The sequence below is a fragment of the Sesamum indicum genome, linkage group LG6, assembly GCF_000512975.1.
Source record: "Sesamum indicum cultivar Zhongzhi No. 13 linkage group LG6, S_indicum_v1.0, whole genome shotgun sequence".
Classification (NCBI taxonomy): Eukaryota; Viridiplantae; Streptophyta; class Magnoliopsida; order Lamiales; family Pedaliaceae; genus Sesamum; species Sesamum indicum.
In genome coordinates this window covers 17,154,513-17,176,121 of record NC_026150.1, presented here as the reverse complement: position 1 = coordinate 17,176,121, position 21,609 = coordinate 17,154,513, and the positions used below count along the sequence as shown (strand labels likewise).

At 37.6% G+C, this 21,609-nt stretch overlaps 5 protein-coding genes and 1 long non-coding RNA gene across 10 annotated transcripts; 3 read left to right on the top strand and 3 right to left on the bottom strand.

The window, feature by feature from the left end:
* On the top strand, nucleotides 503-3,943 carry LOC105164755 (probable beta-1,4-xylosyltransferase IRX9H). Of its 2 annotated transcripts, none has more exons than XM_011083506.2 (4): nucleotides 503-845; nucleotides 1,120-2,412; nucleotides 3,112-3,361; nucleotides 3,649-3,943. In XM_011083506.2, exons 2-4 carry the CDS (start codon nucleotides 1,493-1,495, stop codon nucleotides 3,769-3,771), a joined length of 1,293 nt encoding a protein of 430 aa, XP_011081808.1. In that variant the 5' UTR covers nucleotides 503-845; nucleotides 1,120-1,492; the 3' UTR covers nucleotides 3,772-3,943. The 2 variants fall into 2 exon arrangements, with proteins under 2 accessions (XP_011081808.1, XP_011081807.1); XM_011083505.2 differs by having other exon boundaries at nucleotides 503-911.
* Nucleotides 5,107-10,955, top strand: LOC105164753 (probable tocopherol cyclase, chloroplastic). 3 transcript variants are annotated; one of them, XM_020694152.1, is made up of 11 exons: nucleotides 5,107-5,312; nucleotides 5,427-5,625; nucleotides 6,479-6,723; nucleotides 6,962-7,041; nucleotides 7,442-7,518; nucleotides 7,994-8,163; nucleotides 8,759-8,856; nucleotides 9,136-9,243; nucleotides 9,736-9,852; nucleotides 10,073-10,222; nucleotides 10,616-10,955. In XM_020694152.1, the coding sequence occupies exons 1-11, from the start codon at nucleotides 5,240-5,242 to the stop codon at nucleotides 10,790-10,792; spliced, it is 1,494 nt and encodes a 497-aa protein (XP_020549811.1). In that variant the 5' UTR covers nucleotides 5,107-5,239; the 3' UTR covers nucleotides 10,793-10,955. The 3 variants fall into 3 exon arrangements, with proteins under 3 accessions (XP_020549811.1, XP_020549812.1, NP_001291340.1); XM_020694153.1 differs by lacking the exon at nucleotides 9,736-9,852; NM_001304411.1 differs by lacking the exon at nucleotides 5,107-5,312 and having other exon boundaries at nucleotides 5,315-5,625; nucleotides 10,616-10,954.
* On the bottom strand, nucleotides 10,919-13,188 carry LOC105164754 (protein NRT1/ PTR FAMILY 1.2-like). Its single transcript, XM_011083504.2, has 3 exons — nucleotides 12,549-13,188; nucleotides 11,910-12,463; nucleotides 10,919-11,801 (listed from the first exon to the last, which is right to left on the bottom strand). The coding sequence occupies exons 1-3, from the start codon at nucleotides 12,744-12,746 to the stop codon at nucleotides 10,946-10,948; spliced, it is 1,608 nt and encodes a 535-aa protein (XP_011081806.1). The 5' UTR covers nucleotides 12,747-13,188; the 3' UTR covers nucleotides 10,919-10,945.
* Nucleotides 15,190-16,018, bottom strand: LOC110012083. Its single transcript, XR_002287182.1, has 3 exons — nucleotides 15,878-16,018; nucleotides 15,721-15,789; nucleotides 15,190-15,320 (listed from the first exon to the last, which is right to left on the bottom strand). It is a non-coding gene; the product is annotated as an uncharacterized LOC110012083 (long non-coding RNA).
* LOC105164751 (VAN3-binding protein) lies at nucleotides 15,715-18,177 on the top strand. Of its 2 annotated transcripts, none has more exons than XM_020694187.1 (9): nucleotides 15,715-15,805; nucleotides 15,912-16,171; nucleotides 16,300-16,362; nucleotides 16,684-16,752; nucleotides 16,836-17,208; nucleotides 17,299-17,463; nucleotides 17,536-17,585; nucleotides 17,758-17,815; nucleotides 17,905-18,177. In XM_020694187.1, coding segments are annotated over exons 1-9 (1,227 nt in total). In that variant the 5' UTR covers nucleotides 15,715-15,804; the 3' UTR covers nucleotides 18,093-18,177. The 2 variants fall into 2 exon arrangements, with proteins under 2 accessions (XP_020549846.1, XP_011081802.1); XM_011083500.2 differs by having other exon boundaries at nucleotides 16,297-16,362.
* On the bottom strand, nucleotides 18,276-21,181 carry LOC105164752 (putative lactoylglutathione lyase). Its single transcript, XM_011083501.2, has 9 exons — nucleotides 21,009-21,181; nucleotides 20,319-20,523; nucleotides 20,093-20,217; nucleotides 19,934-19,998; nucleotides 19,413-19,625; nucleotides 19,263-19,310; nucleotides 18,854-18,961; nucleotides 18,595-18,735; nucleotides 18,276-18,417 (listed from the first exon to the last, which is right to left on the bottom strand). The coding sequence occupies exons 1-9, from the start codon at nucleotides 21,160-21,162 to the stop codon at nucleotides 18,376-18,378; spliced, it is 1,101 nt and encodes a 366-aa protein (XP_011081803.1). The 5' UTR covers nucleotides 21,163-21,181; the 3' UTR covers nucleotides 18,276-18,375.

Sequence of the window (21,609 nt, the reverse complement as noted above, 5' to 3'; positions counted from 1 at the left end):
CATCATCTTGAAAAATAATTCATTTATATCTTTTCTCATCCTTTTAAAGTTTGAACAAAAAATATTGACGTTAGTAAAAATAAAAATAATATATAAATTGTTAATTTTGTCCATTATTTAATATTTTTAAATATATTTTACATTTATGAAGAGATAAATATATTATATATATGTGGGGTGAAGTTAACAACATTATATATATTTTTTATAATTACAAAGTTATTATATGAGAATGTTAAAAAGAGAAAAATTAAAAATTTATATAATTTTTTTGTTAAAATTAGTATTTTTCGTTCAGATTCTAACAAAAAGGAGGTCAGGTGTAAATAATAATTTTTGTAAAGGGTGTGGGTCTAATTTTAAATTTTTTGAGAAAAAATGTAATTTATATTTTTATAGAAGTTTAATATAATTAAATCTAAATAATTTATTGGCAAATGTGGGTCCTCCGTTCTTGGAGATATATATAAGTCGATCCCCACTTCCCATGTGATTTGATGTGTGTGCTGCTGATCTCCAGAAAACACAGACATCACACACTTTTTCTCTTTCCATTTACTCCTCTGCAGTCTACAGTTATTATTGTTTTTCTCGATAGCTTCATTACTCTTCAATACGCCTCGCTTGCTGTGTTTTCAAGATTCAAAACGCTACACAATTTGAGCACACTCCCATTAGTTAGTCCTTTTCACCTGCAGATTTCTCGAAATACGAAAATATATCTCAACCCGACATTCTCTTTGGTCTGTAATTAGGCTGCTGCGGACTTGTTTTCTTGTTTCTACTATGTGCTTTGAGATTGGTTCGAAAGATTGAAGGCCCATCTCTTTTGGGAAGAAAAGAAGGTGATTAGTTCATTTGAGGGCCTGTTTTCCGATATCCGAGCTTCAAATCTGGTTGTTTTTTAGGATGTAAGTCGAAATTTTGTTGGTATTCTTGCTGGGAGTTCTTGATATTTGTTTCATAGTTTTGAGAAAGTTGACACTGTCTTGGTGAAACATGAGTGTGTTCATTGTGTAAGAAGATCTTGCGAATCTCTTCTTGTAGTCTTGCATCTATGCTAGAATGGTCAGGAAAAAGTTTGCATATTGATTTGGATTTTTGAATGACCTTTCTCAGGATGTGTCTCAGGAGAACAGTAAGAAACTTTTACTGAGTGGTTTCTCCAATTTACTGTATCCTTGGTGCTTTGAAGCGTGATGCTAATGTCCATACAGGGGGTATGTTATACCATTGAGCATATGAATCATGTGTTTCTATTAACGTAGCATAAAAGGGCAAATATCAAAAGCTACTATGACACAGCAGCAATCAATAACAGAAATATATTTTTACTTGAGGTAGTTCTATAGGGACAGCTGCCAAACTGCATTTCTTATATCTTGGTAAGATGATTAATAGTGGAAACGGTTGTCGTCATATGTGAATCTCGGTACATCATTGCTGTATCATGGTATAATTCTTGGGCAAAATTGGATAGTTGAGAGTTGTGATGGCATCAATTAGGAGAACATTGTCTCCTGTTCCTCGACCTGGATCTTTAATGAATGGGGAAGCATATCAAGTCGCATCCCCTTTGTCCAAGTCGTCTTCAAACAGTCAGAACTACCCACCACATGGAACACTGTCCTCTTCATTGGGTTGCTTGGGCTATGCATTGTACAAAGCCCAGAATTTTTTTCTTGGTTTTTTCTCACAGCGATCATCCCGGCCCTTTGACAGATCCAAGTTAAAGGGACAACCTTGGCGGAGAGCAATTTTACATTTCTTAATGTTTTTTTTTCTTGGTGTTTTTGTCGGACTTACCCCATTTGTTCCACTGAATTTGTCCGCAAATGTTGTGCCTGAACATCAAGCTTTCGACTTTGAGGAGCTTCAGCCAGTTGTGAACAATGACAAGCTTTACAGTGGGAAGAAAAATGAGATGTCAGTAGTTGGCAGATTCTCTTTGAATGAAAATTCTACAGCAGAGCCACAGAAGGTTAATGTTGAACTAAAAGATGGAACACTTGACCATGCTATTTTAGATAATTCATTGGATCTGTCTTCTGATCTGGTGTTCCATAAACTTCTGATCGTTGTGACCCCAACGCTTGCTAGGCCACTTCAAGCCTACTATCTGAATCGTTTGGCACACACATTAAAACTTGTCCCACATCCTCTTCTGTGGATAGTTGTGGAGATGAATGCTCAGTCTGCGGAAACAGCTGAATTATTGAGGAAGACTGGAATCATGTACAGACATCTGGTTTGCAGTATTAAGAATTCTACTGGGATAACATATAGAAATGTGCACCTAAGCAATGTGGCTCTTTCGCACATTGAGACACATCGCCTTGATGGAATTGTTTACTTTGCAGACGACGATAGGATATACTCTGCTCATCTCTTTGACCAAATGAGAAACATCAGGTATTTTCTTGAGTATTGAATAACTTCATCTTGTATATTGAATTATGCAGTCACCTTGAGTATTATCTGCTTGTTCTTTTAAGTTGTCTATCATCAGCAGATGCTAATTATGGTTTTTATAATTCATTCAGTCATTTAGAGATGGTAACGTTATATCTGTAGTCAATGTTAGCAATAGAACTCATTCTTTATTGCACATGTTTATCTCCATCAAACAGGAATCAGTCTCACATAAACTCATATGTCTATAGAACATCTTTAGATATGCCTAGCTAGTCATCCAGTCACCTATAAACTCACCAGATATAAGATGCAGTAGCTACTGGATAGGCACCGGTGGAAGCCAACAGAATGCAATCCAATGGCATGCTGTATTGATATATTATTCTTCTTAAGGCGATTCTGATTAATCTTCCTGTTTCTGCAGAGTCTAACCTGTAAATGCCTAGAAACCCTTGCAAATAATCATATCTTCTGTTGTATTTGTTTTCTTCAGGCACTTGGACAGGAGATTTCAGTCTTAAACTGATTTCCCTTGTCCCTTATACATGTCTGCTTAAAGGATTATTGAGATACAAGTAAGAGAATGATGGTTCCACCTCACCAAAAGTCTGGTTTTTCTTTGCAATGTGTAAAATTCTGAGTCACATTTTCTGTTTATGTGGTGAGTTCTCTTAAAAGACATTTCTGCAAATGCAGTCGGTTCGGGACATGGACAGTGGCCAAATTGGTGGAAAGCAAGGGCGAAATTTCCTTGGAGGGTCCAATATGTAACAGATCTCAAGTGATAGGGTGGCATGTAGATGACATGGCAAAAAGGTTTCGAAGATTCCACGCTGAGATGTCAGGTTTTGCTTTCAACAGCACTATCATTTGGGATCCAAAGAGATGGCATCGACCTACAATTGAACCCATTCGGCAGCTTGAGACAGTGAAAGAAGACATGCAAGTGAGTTCCCCACAACCTTAATTGTTCTCGTAGTAGTCAAACTACTCCGTGTAAACGAGGTTGATCTGCCATTTGTACTTGAACCTTTTGCCAAACTATATAATGTGACTGCTGGAAACATGTACTTTCACCTATATCATTTGTGGCACAAGATAAACAATTGTTACAATTGACAACTAATGGTAACTTCCTGAAACCTGTGCTCATTTCAATCAATCATGTGGGCTCATGGATCTAGAAGCAAAAAGAAATTGCATTTGATTACTGATGTATCTGTTCCTTTGCAGGCGAGCACATTCATTGAGCAAGTTGTGGAGGATGAAAGTCAAATGGAATGCTTTTCAATGAACACTTCAGGAATTATGGTTTGGCATCATATTATGGATTCACATCCTTATCCTCATAACTGATTTGCAAGTAATAGTTTGGCCACTATCGTTCCACTTGAGTGAAAATTTGACATTTGAGTAAGGTAAGATGAGTCATTTCCTAGAAATTTTTGTGCAAGAAATCCTCGTCCAAATTACAGAAACTGGAAATTGTCAGATTGATCTTCTGTATATTATTTCCCCTGTTTCTCAAGGTTGAGTATAAGTTATGTACAGCTGCTGATTTTAAATGTTTCGACGGTTGCCGGTTATCTGTCCAATGGCAACTCTGTTGCCATCTAGTTAGGGCAGTCGACAAATTCATGCCTTCACTTGCTTGAAGATTTGCAAATGTTCCCATGAGCCCATTATGGTTATTTTCGTTCATCGACTTTCCAACTACATAGCATGTTGGGATTTTCTGATATTCGAGTCGGTAGTTCTACACATCTGTGATCTACCTTTGTTACGGCTAACCAAATGCTCTGCGAACGCAAGGGTGCCACTACCTCTGTACATTTCTTCTATTCAAGAAGTTCCGGTATGGACAGAATGAGTGGAACTCACTTCATTCTTTCCTTCTTGTTCCCAAATAAAAAGTAAGTTCCCTCCTCTCTTTGGACAAAAACACATTGTTTATTTTCTTTCTCTTCTGCCCCCTGCGCAAAACCATCGTTCGATGATACCAAATCATGATCTCATCCTCCTCTCACTTCTTCATGCTTCATTCATATCTTGTGTTCTTCTTCTTGTTACTTTCGTCATCTTGATATGCCTTCTTCTTGCATTCTGCATCATGCTACTCTTGATTGCCATTGTCGACATGTATGATGCCTTAGTGTTCATTTCTTGGTATCTTGCCGATGTAAAATCAAACATTGAGTTGGCATTTGTGATCACTCTCTTAAGCTTCATGCGGTTATTTGTTCATATGTCATTAGCTTCAAAGCCCATTTTGGAAGGCATCTGAAGAAGGTGAGAGTGAAAATGCAACAGCTCAGGGGCCAAACTGAATTACAGTGAAATGGAACATCATCTTCTTGATCTTGCCTATTATTTGTGAAAGATAGGTCTAGTTATGTGAAATAATTGAAAAACTATTTTTATTATTACTCCGAAATAATGTTGTATTTATGTAAAATTATGCAATATTTATTAGTGAATTTAAAATATTTGCTCCTGACATTCACCTAATTTGCATACTTCTCCGACCCGTATCAAATTGAAAAATGATCCCACCCTTAATTAAGCACAACTTATTGTTCCAAAAATAAAAAGAAAAAAGAAACCAATCCCCTCAGATTCAAGAAAATTTAACAATAAAAAGCCCATGATATAATAAGATAGTGTGGATAATACTTCATAAGACCTAATTTAGATGACAAAACGAAGATTCATAATTAAAGGTTATGAGTTTGAGTGGTGTTAATGCGTGAAGTTTCAAAATTCTCATCGTTTATGGCAAATATTAATGTTGAATCATGATTTCTACTACGCCACGTAAAGCCACATGTTACCAAGTGTCGCTGCCGTTCCGCCTCTTTGTTTCTCCGCCTCATACACAGATTCATACACCTTCACAGGTAAGAGTTAAACATTCCAGTGTCTTTCTCCTCTCCTCGTACTCTTCGCAATGGAGAGTCTTGCTGCGATGGCCAACTGTCCATGTTTTAATTCGTTGATGATTCCTCATAAAGCTGCCGCAAGACTTCAATTTTCAGCACCGGAGCTGCGTTTCGGGAAAAAATTCCGCCACCCGTTTGCAGTAAAATCCGTGTTCGGAGCCGACTCGATTAGTTCCTCTCTAGTTGATGAGCCTAGAAAGGAGATTGTTCATGTGGAACCTGTCTATGAGCCGACGCCTCCTAATCGCCCAATCCGAACTCCTCACAGCGGGTAATTTTTGATCTTTTTTTTCTTCTGTTACTTTGTTATGCGGCGCTACTTCGAAGTTCGTAGCTTTTTGTTTGTGAAAGTGAAAAAAATTGCAGGTGATAGAAAGGCTGTTGATTTATTGTTATGAATTGCACGATTCTGAATATTGCTGCTCTGTATGTGCTGGAAAACACTTGTGATTTTTGTTCAGTACTAGTTACGTTCGGGCTTTCGTAAATTGTTTGCTTTATTGATTTGATATTATTGACATTTTGATTTGGGTTGTCAATCTGGTGTCTGCTTGACTTCAAATTTCAAGCTTCGGGAGTTGTTGTAGAGACGAAGTGTATAGATTTGCATGAGCACATATTTTGCAAGCTCAAATTCAGTTCAAGCTGAGATCCAGTAGGTTTAGAATTTTATTCAGTTTACATCTCGTGATGAAAAGGTAAGACTGAAGATTGACTTCTGTGGCAAAAGCTACACGTTACAGCTTGTATCTTGGATACCCCTATTGAGATAGAGAATGCATCTGATCATTAGTATTTACTTAGTTTCGATGTGGGTATAGACATATTTCATAGGACAAATATGCATATTTAAGCAATTGGTTGAAGGTGTGATTAGGGACAGCTTCATTACAAAGTTGTTACTACATATTGAATTACATGTTTTACCTTAATCGAGTCTGTGTCCAAGTTCATGTCAGTAGATAGTAGATACATATTTTAGCATATATATGATCAATATAACATCCAGGAGTAAATAATCATCAACTTAGTGGAGGGGGAAAATAAAATTAATTTTTCTGTGTGCTGCTTGATGCATGTTGTCCTCAATTTTCTTTTCCTCTTTATCATATTTCTTTTCTCAGGTACCATTTTGATGGGACTTCTCGGAAATTTTTTGAGGGCTGGTACTTCAAGGTGTCAATACCAGAATGTAGACAGAGTTTCTGCTTCATGTATTCTGTTGAGAACCCAGCATTTCGCAAAAAATTAAGCACACTGGAGGAGGTACAGTATGGACCTCGATTTACTGGTGTTGGAGCTCAAATTCTAGGGGCTGATGACAAGTATATTTGTCAGTACACTGAAGAATCTCAGAACTTTTGGGGAAGTATGTCTCTTTGTAATAAATATATAAATTGCTACTGTCTATCAACCAATGTTTCTGTTCAGCGAAAGCTCATCTGCTCAATGTTGCCCATCAAGAGTGTTTATTTTTTAAATTTTAGAGGGAAATCAAATATCTATGAGCCATGGGAAAGAGGGAACCTAGTAGATGTTTGATGGGCATTCAGTCATTATTAATATTCTTTTTAATGTGGTCGTGTAATTGATATTCTGTTTGGTAGACAGGGATGAGCTGACGCTAGGTAATACTTTTGTGGCACAAGAGAAGATGCAGCCTCCAAAGAAAGAGATACCTCCACAGGTCAGCATGAGTCCTCTTCGTTCTCTTCCTCTATATAGGTGTTAGGTCTAACTTGTGTCTGGTTAGTATTGCTTACAACATGTTTTTGAGTTTTTCCACATCATATTTTCTTATTGACACAGTCCGAAACCATTTAAGAACTGTGAACAAAATGCTTATTCATGCTTTACTTGAACAATTTAACTATTTCCTCCTCATTTTCTGCCTAATTTCTCACCCTCCCCAAATCGCCTAGTCTGAGGCACTTGTATTGAAAATCACTAAAATTGCTGTTGTTTTACAATAATTTCATCTTAACAAGCAGACTTTTACTAGTTTAATCGAGTTAAGGCCTTTCCATATCATAAGGTGGCTTCAAACATAGTAGTTTTGAAGGTAACTGAATCAAGTTGATTGTCAGGAGTTCAACCGAAGAGTTGTGGAGGGCTTCCAAGTAACCCCACTTTGGCACCAAGGCTTTATTCGTGACGATGGAAGGTAAACCTTCTTGACAATATTTAATATCATGGCACATTGCATCTAACTGGCATTTTTAGATTTTTCCAATTCTTCCAGTTCCATATCAAAGTACCCATTTTAGCTCCGAGTACCTATGGCTGGAACTATTTGGAGTTTTTGCCAATTTAATCAGGTTGGCTATGGGAAGATGAAACCAAATAAGGTGAAGGATGCTTCCAGCCTGTTCTCATTCATTGGTCTTTGCACTCATTTTGAAGCATTTTAACCTGGATTTCTCTACGCTTTTCATTATTGAACAACTAATTTCTTAAACAGAGCACTTCTGAGATTGTAGTTCTGATAAGCGCCCTTCTTCGAATTACAAGCGAAATCCACATAACTTCTAACTGTTGAACTTTTCTATACATGCTACAATAGCAACTTTTTATCTATATGTTTGGAACTTCTTTAACCATTTATATGTTGCTTGTTTTGACATGATTTAGCTTGACAGGACGAATTACACCGAGATTGTGAAGACTGCACGCTGGGCATACAGCACCCGTCCTGTTTATGGATGGGGAAATGTTGGGTCCAAGCAAAAGTCGACGGCAGGATGGCTTGCTGCATTTCCCGTCTTTGAACCTCACTGGCAGATATGCATGGCAGGCGGACTTTCAACAGGTCTTTGCTTGTATTTCCTAAAATTTTCTTTTGCACCTGTTGACCTTAAGTTCTCCAATATTAAGACTGGTGATAGCAAAAGACTAAACACATATATAATATGTGTTCTTCTAGTTGTAGCCCTTGGTAGCAAATCATACTGTACACTTCGAGTGATGTAGCCTTCCATTGTAGAAAGCAACTCTATGAAGTTGATGCATGAGCAAGAAAGATACTTTGCATCTCCGTGCCATCTGATAAAGCTTGTGTCTTATCTGAGTATGTTACTAGTTAAGGCCATGTTCTTGATAAACTTCTCTTTCAGTGGCTTCACATAGTTTGCTGATTGAAGAAGTATTTATTTGCCATCTTAGAACCTCCATGGTTGTTGATGTCCTATAATCTGGACAGCATTTGGGTTTGATCTTAGGAAAGTAATAAATTTTTCTTTATTGGTTTTACATATCATGGCTCCAATTGGAGCTAAACACACAATACATGGCACATTCTAGGCTTCACTTTTATCCCTTTTCCTTTGCTGCATAACATATGAGGAAAGAAATTATTACTTTCTTTCATTATTGTGAGCTAATCTTTCTTTGTTTTCTTACTGTAGGTTGGATTGAATGGGATGATAAGCTATACGAGTTTAAAAATGCTCCGTCATATTCTGAAAAGAATTGGGGTGCGGGCTTCCCCAGGAAGTGGTTCTGGGTACATGGTTATCAATTACTGATTATGTTTCTTATTTCTTCGTCAGAGCAGATTCTCTAGTTGACTAAATAACAGAAGATGCAGATTGTTCATGTGAATTGGCCCTTACGTAACTTTCTATTTATTGACATTAGCCTAATTGTTGGTGATGATTTCTAATGATTTCGAGGATAAAATAAAATCTCACATAAGATGAGTTAAATCTTTTACTAGACTATTTATTGATTCATCCTTTTGCATCATATTTCATCCATGCTTAGTGTCTGTTCTTCTTTTTAGGTGCAATGTAATGTCTTTGAAGGAGCGGATGGAGAAGTTGCTTTGACTGCTGCTGGTGGATTGAGGCAGGTGCCTGGGTTGAGTGAGACTTTTGAGAATGCTGCCCTGGTACTTGTCTATAATGTGGATCCTGCTTTTGTTTTGGTCTTGTGTATGATAATTGGAATAAATTATACAAGATATGGTCAAGGAAAAATGCTGTAGAGCAAGAAATGGTCAGAAGATACCTGTTTCAGTGAACTGAGTTCTAAAAACTGTTATCACGTAGTTGTATGTGTATGTTTGGCATCCTGCACCCGCTTTGGCAATTTTTAGCTGGTTCGTTATATATGTTTACACACAGACACACATATATGTATATGTATATACATATTCGTATATATGAAGTAGTACAGGGTTCAAGATATATTTCAATTTTTTTGTATTTGATTGTTCATTTTTAGTTTCTTGGAGGGAACTTTCTCAGTCATGATGGAAGCTGGGGAAGTGTTAATTCAGAAGATGTGTTATAATGCATGTTGTTGTCTTCATCAGTGATTCTGCTGGTTTATGCATTCGTTCCCTATAGAAGAATATCCATTTATCATATTGTCCATGCAGTTTGGAGTTCATTATGATGGGGCTTTTTATGAATTTGTACCATGGAATGGAGTGGTTAACTGGGAAATTGCTCCATGGGGTCATTGGTCCATTTCTGCAGAGAATGAAATGTACACGGTAATTACATTCATCATTCAGGATATATTTTTATCCTCTTGTATGACACTTGTGCATAGTTCCTTTATGAATTTACATTAAGTTAATTTTTTTTCTACGGTCTAGCCTGAAAACTGCAAGAAATAATCTAAACATGATTTTCTGCCTTTTCCTGGGTGCATTCAAGTTGAACTTGCACAAAGATTATGTTGGATTGTTTCTCAGAAGTTGATCTGAGCAGGTGGAATTAGAAGCGACAACAAAAGATCCTGGCACAACACTTCGTGCTCCCACCACTGAGGCAGGGCTTGCTCCAGTTTGCAAGGACACGTGTTTTGCTGACTTAAGACTGCGATTGTGGGAACGGCGCTACGATGGAAGTGAAGGAAAGGTACAGTATACTTTTTTGATAGTGACTAAAACCTATACAAAATGTTTCATGTAAATTACTTGACCCCAAAATGAACTTTCTGCTTATGTCATTATGTTGACTAAAACTATCGTTTATGTATTAAGCCTTTTTCTGATATTGTGACTCTAAAAATTGTGGAGGGGTGTGATGTGGATTAGATGAGATAACATGTCTGGAGGAATGGCCTTTGAGATCCCCCCTATGTGGCAACTTCGGTGCTTCTTTTGTCTTTTCGAAAAGAATGTGAAGTAATTTAGGAATTCAACATCTACGCCGTGGCTATTTAAATTTTACAAGATACAGCTACTAAAATGTTGAAGTCAAATCTATTTGCCCCGTTGCTTTCTTATTTCCATTTTCTTTGCTTGTCAGGTTATTTTGGATGTTACGAGTAACATGGCAGCTGTAGAGGTTGGAGGAGGACCATGGTTCACCACATGGAAAGGCAAGACTCAAACACCAGAGATTATTAAACGTGTAGTGGGGCTTCCAGTTGATGTAGAAGGGATGTTTGGTTTGGCGCCTTTCCTCAGACCTCCCGGCTTGTAAATAGTGCATTGATTGCAGTGGTTAATCATGTTTCTATGAAATACATAGGAATAGGAAGAACTAGCAACCCCACTTCATCATCCTGAAGCAGGTTCAATGATATTTCTGAGACTGCATCCATGTTATCTTAGTAGTAAACAAGAGTTTTACAGTTCACAACTCATCCTCGTGTTCCTTCAGTCTTCTTTCTGCTTTTAAAGGACCATAAGCCCTACGACAAACAAGATAATAAACCGTATTAGCCATACTCAATCCAGCAAGAACCAAGTAATAGCAATCATAGCGACCCTTGTTAATATCGCTTGTGATCCAGCTCTGTCGCCCCCTTGCTTTTGATATACTGTCAACCATGTTCATAACAAAGCTGGCTAACAAGCTCCCAACAGCAAACCCAAGTCCACTTAAATTGGAAGCTATGCTGGACATACTTCTTGGGAGTTCAGAATAATAGAACTCGTTTTGAGTTATCTCGTTAAAACCATCTGACAACCCGCTGAGGCAATATTGTGGAACCAACCACAGAACTGATATTAAGTGATGCTCCGAGCTGTTTCCATCCTTTATTGCTCGACCCCTACGCATGCTCTCTACAGCTGCTGTCACCATCATGGCTATGCAGGAGAGAAATATACCAATTCCCATTCTTCTTGTAGTGCTTATATTAACAGGTCTTCCCGTGACTCGAGATGCCAAAGGAAGAAATACGCTATCTTTGAGACCAACCCATAGTATAGTAGAGATAATGGTGATTGTTTGAAGAGAGGCTGCTGGAATCATAAACCCTGAAGTAATACGCCTATTTGTTTCAGTTGCTTGGAGTACTGGAAAAGAGTTCTGGGAGAGATCTACAAACATTATCATTCCTGAGGACCATATGGGAATTACCCTGAGTAATGCTTTGAGCTCTTCTACTTGAACTATGGTGCAAAGGCTCCACGGATCTCTGGCTCTTCCATCGGGAGTCAGGTCTTTCTGTGGATCTCTGACGATGCAAGCCTTATTCAGAAACCTGAAGACAACCAGCATTGATGCAGATGTCATGGCGCATATGTTGATGACTGGCATGTTTGAATCAAGTCTATGAGTTTGTGGATTTTAAAACAGGTATATATCTCACCTTAGTTTGCTACTGGGAAAACCAGGAGCTAGGCCATTCTTGTGGTAGTAGGTTATGTTTGTGGTGGCATCCGATGGTAATTTGAATTGTCGGTTCCTGTAAGAAGCCACGAGCACTTGAAAAAGGCCAGTGACTAAGCTTGTATTTGTCTGCACTTGGACATAGAACGGAGACCCCAAGAAGAATGAAACAGTGCCAAACATCGTAAGCACAGAAGGGAAAGCAAAACCAACTTTCCATCCCATGTTGTCTTGGACATAAACGACACAAGTGTTGCCCATTAAGATAGCGATCAAGTACAAGGTGTAGTACCAACTGAAGTAGCTCTCGCCCACACCAGAATTCTCCTTGCCCTCTTCATTTTCCAATTGGTCTGCTCCAAAAGCCATGGAAGAAGCCCTGATCCCCCCTGCTCCAACGGCAATGAGCCCAAGAGATGAACACAGGACCATGGACTGCAAAAACGTCGGGGGGCTGCAGCTGTCGCTTGATTGATCACATGGAGGTGGCCGTGCTTGTGCAATCAATGCAGTTGACCATAAAAGAACCATCCCCTTCATTAGTAAATTTGATAATCAGCACAAATTGTTTGAGATAAAGATTCGCTTTTCAATCTATCAGCACATGACTAATATTTACCATCACGTATACAATAGATCCGAGTCCGATGATATAGAACTTGCCCAAGTAAGAATCCGCAATGGCAGCACAAAGAACGGGCATGAAATTGTTGGCTGCTGTCCACAAAAACAATATGTTGGAAGCTGTAGTCATTTCCATGTGATATTCATTCACCAGATACAATATCATGTTCGTCATCACCCCAAATGTTGCCATCTTCTCCAACACATCATTCACTGTCGGAAAACACCACGGCAAACAAAGTCAACATCCCATTAGTCGTGAGAATCGGCAACCAGTAAATTAGAAGCAGCCCACGAATTCACGTAAATGTAAAGATTCATGAAATACGATGAGAATATATAAAGAAATCAGTGAAGTGTACTTGCCTAAGATGAACGGCAAAGTCTTGAAGCCACCTCTTTTCCTGGTTTTCTCCAAGAGAGGCTTTACTGCCATTAATGTTTTCTTCTCTTCGCAACAACTCTCCATTTCACTTCGCAAGCGCACACACACTCACTTAAAGAGAAGACACTATTAGCAGAAATCACGTCGAGAGGAAAGTTTTAAAGGTCAAATGTCAAAGCTGTGAAACATTTCGAAATGTGTATAAAATTTGGAGTGCACATATGCACATGACTTTAAATATTGATTCAGAATCAAGATCCAGATTCGTGATATATACATAATTTAATATAGCTTCCGTGAGACTTGGCAAAGTTTGTTTATTTGTATAATTTTCTCGTTTTTGGGCCATCGTGTACAAGCCAACTTCATTTAATGCTATTAGAAATCACCAAGTAATAGATGATACAGATTTTACAGTACTTGTTACGAGGTTGTCTTTATATTAAATTTACGGTCATATCAAATCAATATATTTTCAATGAGTATACATATAAATAACATATTCTCACATTAATTACTTATTTAGTAGGATATTTTATTTGTTTAATTATGTAAATGTATTCTGAATTATTCTACCAAAGAGCGAAGAAAGTGAAAGAACATGGCTGGCTGTTCATTCAATTGTCTCCTCAGTACTCTCTACCTTCTCGCGCCATAGTCATCTCCAATTGCCAAATCTTGTGCCTTTGATGCTGCCATCCGCTTGAAGGTAGCCTGAAAAACTGCCGTTGAGTCTCATTGCTGAGGTTGGAGAGAGTTGTGTTCTGAGAGGGTGAGACTGTCCCTCTTCTTTGCTGCCTGTGGTTTAGGTTTTCTTGAGTGTCACTTATCATTTTTGGCTTTCTGTGTAACTTCTCGCGGCATCTTGGTGCAGAAGGTATTTTGTGTTCTATGTTTTAATGTGGAGATGTGAAATGAAAAGCATGTCGCTTGTTTGATATGTGGTTTGTAGGTCTATCAATGTGCATGGCATGCAAAAATTGGGATAAAGATGGGCCTCTTAAACTTGTGGAAGAAATGGTGCAATTTCTTAATCTAATATGGGATTTGTGTTAATCCTCCAGCCTCTAACATTCGTCTCACTAATAATGTCGTCTAATTTGGGTGTACGTAAGATGGAGGGAGGGTAGGTAGGTGTTTAGTCAACTTCAACTTGTAATTCATTTAAATTATTCGACCCTCATTATCCATGTGCCAATATTCTAATATCTCAACTAGAAATCACGTTGTAATAGAATAATACAAATTTTACAGTACTTATAATGAATTATTACATCTGCAGGTCATACTTGATACAACAGTTATCTCTTCTTAAATTCAAGTGAAAACCTGGTTGCCACTTGCCACCTCACCAAAATAGACTTGAATTTATAAGGGTTTAGGGCTTAGAGATTCATTAGGATTTACAAGGGTTGGTTGGCTGCATCTAGAATTTCTTGATGGGATATTTGAATTTCTTGTGCATGATTTTTTTCTTTTTGATTTATTTCTTGTGCACGAGTGCTAACTTTATGCGCACTATACTTGGAACTTGAAGCTAATCAGAATTATTTTTAATTTCGGGCCACGAGAGAAGTACTGTTGTCCGCATTCTGATAATAGATTATTCACATGAAATTCAAATTTTAAATTAACTCTAATTGAGTTGAAATTGCAACTCTTATTAGAAGCATGCGATAAAAGAATTAAAATGCATATAATTCGAATTCATTCAAATAAATCCATGAATTATTTATCAGAACATTTTATTTTTTTGATTTCCAAATAATTTAGTGCAATTACCATCCTCTAATTTGGCACTAATTAGTATGGGTGACGGTGAGTAGGTTGAGTAGCCCCTTTTCAGTTTTTTTCCACTGGGTTCTGGATGTGGGGGTATTAAAGAGCAGATTCCTATGATTAGTGGAACGTGGGACCTTGTAATTAGTGCACCAAAGTTAAACGTACTTGATTAGACTTAAAGCAAAAATAATTAAGAAAACAAAAAAGAGGCAGACACTCCACTATAAGAAGATTGCCTACAAGTTAGAAAACTAAAAATTACCATCATTATTAAGCTCATCAACATGCCATTATTATTCACTAAACTAGTAGTAATGCCATTTAATGGACCCTGTGCTAACAAAGGTGGCTTGATTTCTTTATATATATATATAGAGAGAGAGAGAGAGCGCTTCACATAAAAATTGAAGAAAGTGAAAATTCAGAATACTTTTATACTTGCACTACTCTTGAAAATACGATAGTTACATGAAAAATTCCAGCACTTTGGTTTTGAAATACCTTTCCAGTTACCAATGAAGAATAAGCAATGAGGAAGTAGAGGGAGGCCAATCCATCTCCTCCTGCACTTGATGAATTTGACAAGTCAATGCAGAAAAACTGCAAAGCAAAATGAGGTGAGAGGAGAGCATCCCAAGAGCCACGAATTGTACTAAAATCCAACTGCTTAAAACTTGATGAAAATTTTGGGTCAGACATCATATATTGGATGGAGGGCCCCAATTTTCTTACTTTAATACAGTGTTAATGGGCATAAAAAGATCCCTTGTAATAATGAACTCGCCGCTCGAAAAAACAGTCTTTATTCTTTTACGCACATAACAAGCAGAAAAGAAAGAAGTGAAAGAATTTCAGAGGGGGACACTCTCAATTTGGGGCCAAAGTTTGCTCAACTTTATTTGGAACCTTTCATGTACTTCTCAATATAGTACTATCATATGGAATCTTTCTTTTTGATTTTACTCATTTTAAGGAACTTTAGGGAATTACCAATAAATACCTGCATTGTTTCTTCCTTCATCATCATCTGCCCCTTGAGCTTGTTTTCTTCATCCACATTAATTTTAAACTAGTAGAGCAAGAGAGTAAGTTTGAACAAATCTTGACCTTGAGTTGTTTCTTTCAACATTGAAAAAGTGGAGGATATTGAAACTCACTTGAGTTATTTCTTCTTGTTTCTGATTGCTGCAGTGTCCATAAACTCCGATGGCTCCATGTGTAGGTCCAATAGGCTTGAAAACATTGAGGAAGAAAATGTGGTGGAGTGGCTGCCCGTTGCATGCCCACCACCAGAAACCCCGACTGAGTCCATGGAGTACTTGGCTAGATCATGGAGTGTTTCAGCCATGGAGCTCTCAAAGGCTCTATGCAACACAAAACATGCTGACGAGCCACCATTAGGTGCTGATAGCCAGACAGCACAAGCTGACCGTAGCAACTCTTTGCTCTCTGTATGTACTTCATTGTGCTTGTCCTCAAGTAGTTGAAACAAGAGTCTCCTGCACTTCCACTTGTGTGACACTTATACTAGTGCCGAAAAATCTTCTTAACTTTACCTATTATTTACATGCTGCAGCAGAATCAACCTTTATTAGCCTCAGAGAGTCCTCCAATGTCTCCACGAGGTAGTGATGATGCCAAGGTAACAATCCCTAGTGCCTCTCTATCGTACTTCTGCAACTCTATGTCAATCTTGACTACAAGTTAAAGAAACATTAGGAACACAAAATAGATGCATTAACCCCCATCAGCTCTATTTCAGACCCATCTAGACTATAGGATAGAACTTAGACTTGACCACCATATATATAAGATTTTAATTTACCTTGCTGGATTTCAAACTTAATTTGCACTATAGTTATATATATACTACTGTCACTATCTCCAATGCACAACTTATGGATATGAAACACGAGAATACCACTGTCATCCACTGTGTTTACAAACAGCTCAACTTGTACAGGAACTATTTCTACTGCATCAAGCACTCAACCCAGAATTTATTTCTAATCAACAGTTGCTCAGAAATGGGGTATGATTTTCCAGCTCAACCAGAATAGTCAGCATACTTGGAACTATAAACATAAGGTCGTACTCATTGTATTATTATAGCAGTTCTACAGGAGCATCATGAAGAGAAAAACGATGGGTCGATGGATAAAAGATCAAAAGGAGCGGAAAAAGCAGGAGATTAGAGCTCAAAATGCTCAATTGCATGCAGCCGTTTCTGTGGCGGGGGTTGCTGCTGCAGTGGCTGCTCTTGCAGCCTCGTCAGTAGCATCTCCAGAAAAATCAATCACAAAACATAAAAAGTCTTCAAAGACATCTACCGCAATTGCATCTGCAGCAGCTCTTGTTGCATCCCACTGCATAGAAATTGCAGAGGATATGGGAGCAGATCATGATCACATATTGTCAGTTGTGACTTCTGCAATTAATGCAAGGACCAATGGCGATGTCATGACACTCACTGCTGGAGCTGCTACAGGTATCAGTTTGCCAAGTTATCATAAAGGAATTTAAATTCATAGTAATATACTTATGTGCTTATTTGCAATACTAATTTCTGATACTACAGCCTTAAGGGGTGCTGCCACGCTTAGGGCAAGGCTAAACAGAGAGAATGGAGCTGGGACCATTGTCCTAACAGATGAAAATGTTTGGAACGGAAAGGAATCAAATATCTCACAAGCTCTAAATTTTGTTTCCAGAGGTGGTGAACTTCTTAAGCGCACTAGGAAAGGTAACTATTGAAGTGGACCGATATTTAAGTCCTAAAGGATAGACGTTGACTAAAAAATTGTGGTTAATGCAGGAGATCTCCACTGGAAGCAAGTCTCCTTCAGTATAAATTCGAACTGGCAGGTACAAGGAAAGACACTCTTGGTTATATCAATTACTTTATCTCATGATAAAATAGAGCAGGAAATGTTTTACATCGAAGGTTCTAATGTTTGAAACACATCTGCATTTCAGAATGTAGTATGTTCTTCCCTTCTGCTCTTTCACATTTTATTAAACCTGAAAAATGAAACAGGTGGTGGCTAAAATGAAAAGCAAGCACATGGGAGGAACATTCACTAAGAAAAAGAAATGTATGTGAACACAAATGCAGTAACAGGTGAACGTATACCTTAATTTTTTTTCTCAGCCTTAAAACTAAATTACACCTTGTTGGATGCAGGTGTGGTCTCTGGTATATACAGTGACATCCCAGCTTGGCCTGGACGAGAGATGGAGAATAAAGAGCAGATGGCTTACTTTGCAATACAAACAGCTGACAGAGTAATCGAATTCGAATGCAGAAGCAAAGGGGACAAACAGATGTGGGTTGAAGGCATCCAACAAATGTTGCATATGCATGTGATATGATGCGATTTTGAGTGAGGAAAATTTATGAGATGGGAAAAAAATGGACCTTGATTTTCAAAAAGAAATTATTTTATGTCTGTCTTTTGATGTTGGAGAATTGGAATGCTCAAGTTCTGACAGACTAAGAATAGTTAGTTGATGGAATTTGATCACAATATTTTAATGTTGAATTGTTTCCAGATCTAATCTGACAAACTGGGACTTGTTTACTGTAAATAAGGATTTAGTCTTGGAAGGGATTTCTCATATTAGTATAATGGGTATAAAGACGGCGATAATCTTGTCACTGTAGCTCCTTAAGAAAATCGATATTGTCAACAAAGACCTGCAATGATGAGATTAAACAGTATGTATGAGACACATGTGAGTTAACAAAGAGCTAAATAAACACGGGAAAAAATGAATATTGTCTCAAATGATTAGGATAATATAAGAAATAAGGGCATGACGAACGGAAATCTATACTTGCACTAAAATGATATTGAAACAATTGAAAACATACTGTTTTCCAACCATCAGGATCCAAGCATACTGTGATTTTGGTATTAATTCCTGGCAAAGGCCCAGGTTCACGTATGACTTCACCTCCATAGAATTTTATAGCCTCTGCAGTCTTATAAACGTTATCTGTGCCAATGGCAATCTGTTGACATGTAAGTAACCGCTTGTGGTTAGATGTCAGTTTAAGTAACTTAGTCCCCCAAGAAATTTGTGAAATATATTGATATTTTACAGAATGAGACCTAAGTTAGAAATTGTACCTGGCCATATCCATTTCCTTTGGTATATTCTCTGACACCATAATTATATGTTAACTCCAGAACTGTGTTTTTACCTTCAGGACCATAACCCATCATGGCTGTTGTAGACTGTATGCAAGAGTGTGAGAAATTAAGACTAGAATAGAGTAAAAAATTTATAAACCAGTTGAATTGCACCAATTATGAGAAAAAGGGAATGTTTAGAGTAGAATTTCCAACTTCATGTTCACTGGTAAAATTCTTGAATAACAAACGGAACTTTTACTTGGAAGTTCAGTAGCTGACAATCTTATATGACAAGACTCAATTCCTGAGATTGCTTATGTTTGAGATAGTGAGTCTGAAATTAGTTTGCCAATACAAGCATCACTTGAAGAAGCATCACTGGAAATAAGTCATTATTACTCACTCTGTGCTCTGGGTTGTCGCTTTTCTGAAGAAGCTCCATGCCAAAAGCCTTCATAGGTTAATGTGAGTGAGATTAAGAAATGTTCTATAATATGTGAGGCCCATAAATGGGCCAGCATAATTGGAGATTTTAGGTAATCTGGTAATTTACCTTTCTGTAGAAATTAATTGAACGGTCAAGATCTCCCACTCGGAGCATTACTTGACATAGGGGCTCAGGAGTAGGGCCTCTTTGTATCAGCTTACAGTTGTAGTCATCTGGATCTTCGACGAGGGCAATAACTGTATTTCCACCTTCCACTAGACCGGGTTCCTGGATCACTCTGCCACCCTTGTATTTCACTAGATCCACCATTTTGGCAACCTACAAAAGGATTTCAAAAAGTTTGAGTGAAGTACAATTGAAATAAATACTTATCTCTGTGCAGTTATGAAGTAAAAGAATGTTAGAAAGAAAATGTTGCTTATCACCCCAGAAGCCTGCCACAATCATCACTAATAGCCAAAGGTTATTTAAAAAGATATACATCTCTTTAGAAACATTTACATTCCAAGACTAGAATTGACATAGGAATTGGTTTTGGCTGATAACTTGATATGAGGATTCCTTTTCAGCTTACTAGAACAAGGAAGTTAGTGCATCATGGTATCTTTTACAGTTAATTCACTTACATCTTCAACTGCTATGCCAAAATGTCCAAATCCTGTTCCAATATCATAACCGTCAACTCCATAATCTGGAAAGCAAAATCAGTTAGAGTCAGCATTTAAAGTAGTACCTTGGAGTTCAACTCATTGAGAAATATGTGAAGAGAACTCAAGAGGATGTACTATAAGTAAGTTCCATAGCAAAGTGTGACTCTTCAGGTCCATAACCAACAAATGCATTTGAATATTTTTCCTCAGGGATATCACGTTGTCTCAACAGTTTCATGCCCAAACATTCTGTGTAGAATCTGTAGCCATATCATGGTAAATGTAACCTAAACATAGAACTGCAAACAAACAGAGAGGAGGGAAAAACAGAAAAAAAGGAAACGATAAAAAAGATGTGTACTTTATAGTCTTGTCCAGATCACCAACACGGTAAACAACATGGAGCAATCTTCTTTTGTCGCTCTTTGTCCACTCGAGCACATCTTTCTCGGTAACGGAAGTTGTTTCTTGAGCTATATCCGCAATCAGCATGCTGGTCTCTGAGTTACCCTCAGTCCTTAAAAATTTTGGTGCATTTGCAACAAATAATTCTGACTGAGAGAGAACTGAGTAACGAATTAAACATCAGTAACTTAAACTCTCAGTACCAAGTTTTATCTTACCACAAAGATAATTGGTTAAAAAATCCAGAAAATTCAACAAAAGTAAAAAGACAAACCAAAACAAACAGAACCCAAAATTTTATTGATCTCCTTCACCAGGACACAACCAGATGCTGAAAACACGTACGAGAGTAAACAACACAAATATATGAAAATGAGGCAGCTAACTTGAAAAATCCCTTTAATTGGCTCAGAACTAGCAATTAAACAACTATAAAAGCAGCAAACCCTCATTGTGCGGTTTATTAATTTTCAGACAGGATGAACATAGCTCCAATGCTCGCATTTCAGTCACTCAAAAACATAAAATTCATACAAAAAAGACATAGAATAATTCCATAAACCACTGTTACGTCGATTTATCAACACATTAACTGCGAATTTTCCACACACAAATCCGAAAAATTTCAGAAATCGTGAACGCTTACCAGTGGTGAGCTGGAGAAGGGCGATCCTGCGCGATGCGTTTTGAGCACAAGCATAAAATGACGCGGTTTTGTAATTGTTAGTAGAAGAAGAAGAAGAAAAGGAAAATTTGTTGAGGGAGAAATGAGGTTGAGCAGAGCAAAGCTGATACGCCATGGTGATGGGTAGTAAGACTTCCCTCAAACGTGTGTCAGTTATTTCTGTTATATTTATCTATTTCTATTCCCCGGAGGGATATACTGGGCCCGTTATTTGGAGAATCCAAGCCCATTACAATCTGGGCTCGAACATCAAATTTCAAGTCCAGTTAAAATTTGGGCCCGAAAGGCGTCACAACTCACAATGCATGCAAGTTTAATTTAGGATAATAATTATTAGGATTATTAAATTTCACGTCCTCAAATAATTACTAGAATTATAGTGACTAAATTAAATAATGATACCTATATTTCATTTTTTCTTTTGGACCCAAAATAAAGAACGTAGTTCCCACTGATCAGCCTAACAGAATTGACCTTGATGACTATGAGCAAGGTAATAAACATATAGTTCATGTATTCGTATTAGTTTGGTAGGCACAAAAACAAGTTCAATACAAAAAGA

Bases quoted from the DNA above. Each gene is read 5' to 3' on its own strand.
- LOC105164754 (XM_011083504.2), bottom strand. From the start codon at position 12,746: ATGGCAACATTTGGGGTGATGACGAACATGATATTGTATCTGGTGAAT. The intron at 12,464-12,548 runs GTAAATATTAGT...TTACTAATGAAG, and splicing joins GATCTATTGTATACGTGATG to GGGATGGTTCTTTTATGGTC. The intron at 11,802-11,909 runs GTGAGATATATA...GGTTGTCTTCAG, and splicing joins TTTCCCAGTAGCAAACTAAG to GTTTCTGAATAAGGCTTGCA.
- LOC105164755 (XM_011083506.2), top strand. From the start codon at position 1,493: ATGGCATCAATTAGGAGAACATTGTCTCCTGTTCCTCGACCTGGATCT. The intron at 2,413-3,111 runs GTATTTTCTTGA...CTGCAAATGCAG, and splicing joins GACCAAATGAGAAACATCAG to TCGGTTCGGGACATGGACAG. The intron at 3,362-3,648 runs GTGAGTTCCCCA...GTTCCTTTGCAG, and splicing joins CAGTGAAAGAAGACATGCAA to GCGAGCACATTCATTGAGCA.
- LOC105164753 (XM_020694152.1), top strand. From the start codon at position 5,240: ATGTTACCAAGTGTCGCTGCCGTTCCGCCTCTTTGTTTCTCCGCCTCA. The intron at 6,724-6,961 runs GTATGTCTCTTT...TCTGTTTGGTAG, and splicing joins ATCTCAGAACTTTTGGGGAA to ACAGGGATGAGCTGACGCTA. The intron at 7,519-7,993 runs GTAAACCTTCTT...TTAGCTTGACAG, and splicing joins TTTATTCGTGACGATGGAAG to GACGAATTACACCGAGATTG.
- LOC105164751 (XM_011083500.2), top strand. The intron at 16,753-16,835 runs GTATGATTTTCC...TTATTATAGCAG, and splicing joins AACAGTTGCTCAGAAATGGG to TTCTACAGGAGCATCATGAA. The intron at 17,464-17,535 runs GTAACTATTGAA...TGGTTAATGCAG, and splicing joins TCTTAAGCGCACTAGGAAAG to GAGATCTCCACTGGAAGCAA.
- LOC105164752 (XM_011083501.2), bottom strand. From the start codon at position 21,162: ATGGCGTATCAGCTTTGCTCTGCTCAACCTCATTTCTCCCTCAACAAA. The intron at 19,999-20,092 runs GTACATCCTCTT...TTTGCTTTCCAG, and splicing joins TGCTATGGAACTTACTTATA to ATTATGGAGTTGACGGTTAT. The intron at 18,736-18,853 runs GTACAATTTCTA...ACATGTCAACAG, and splicing joins AAGGAAATGGATATGGCCAG to ATTGCCATTGGCACAGATAA.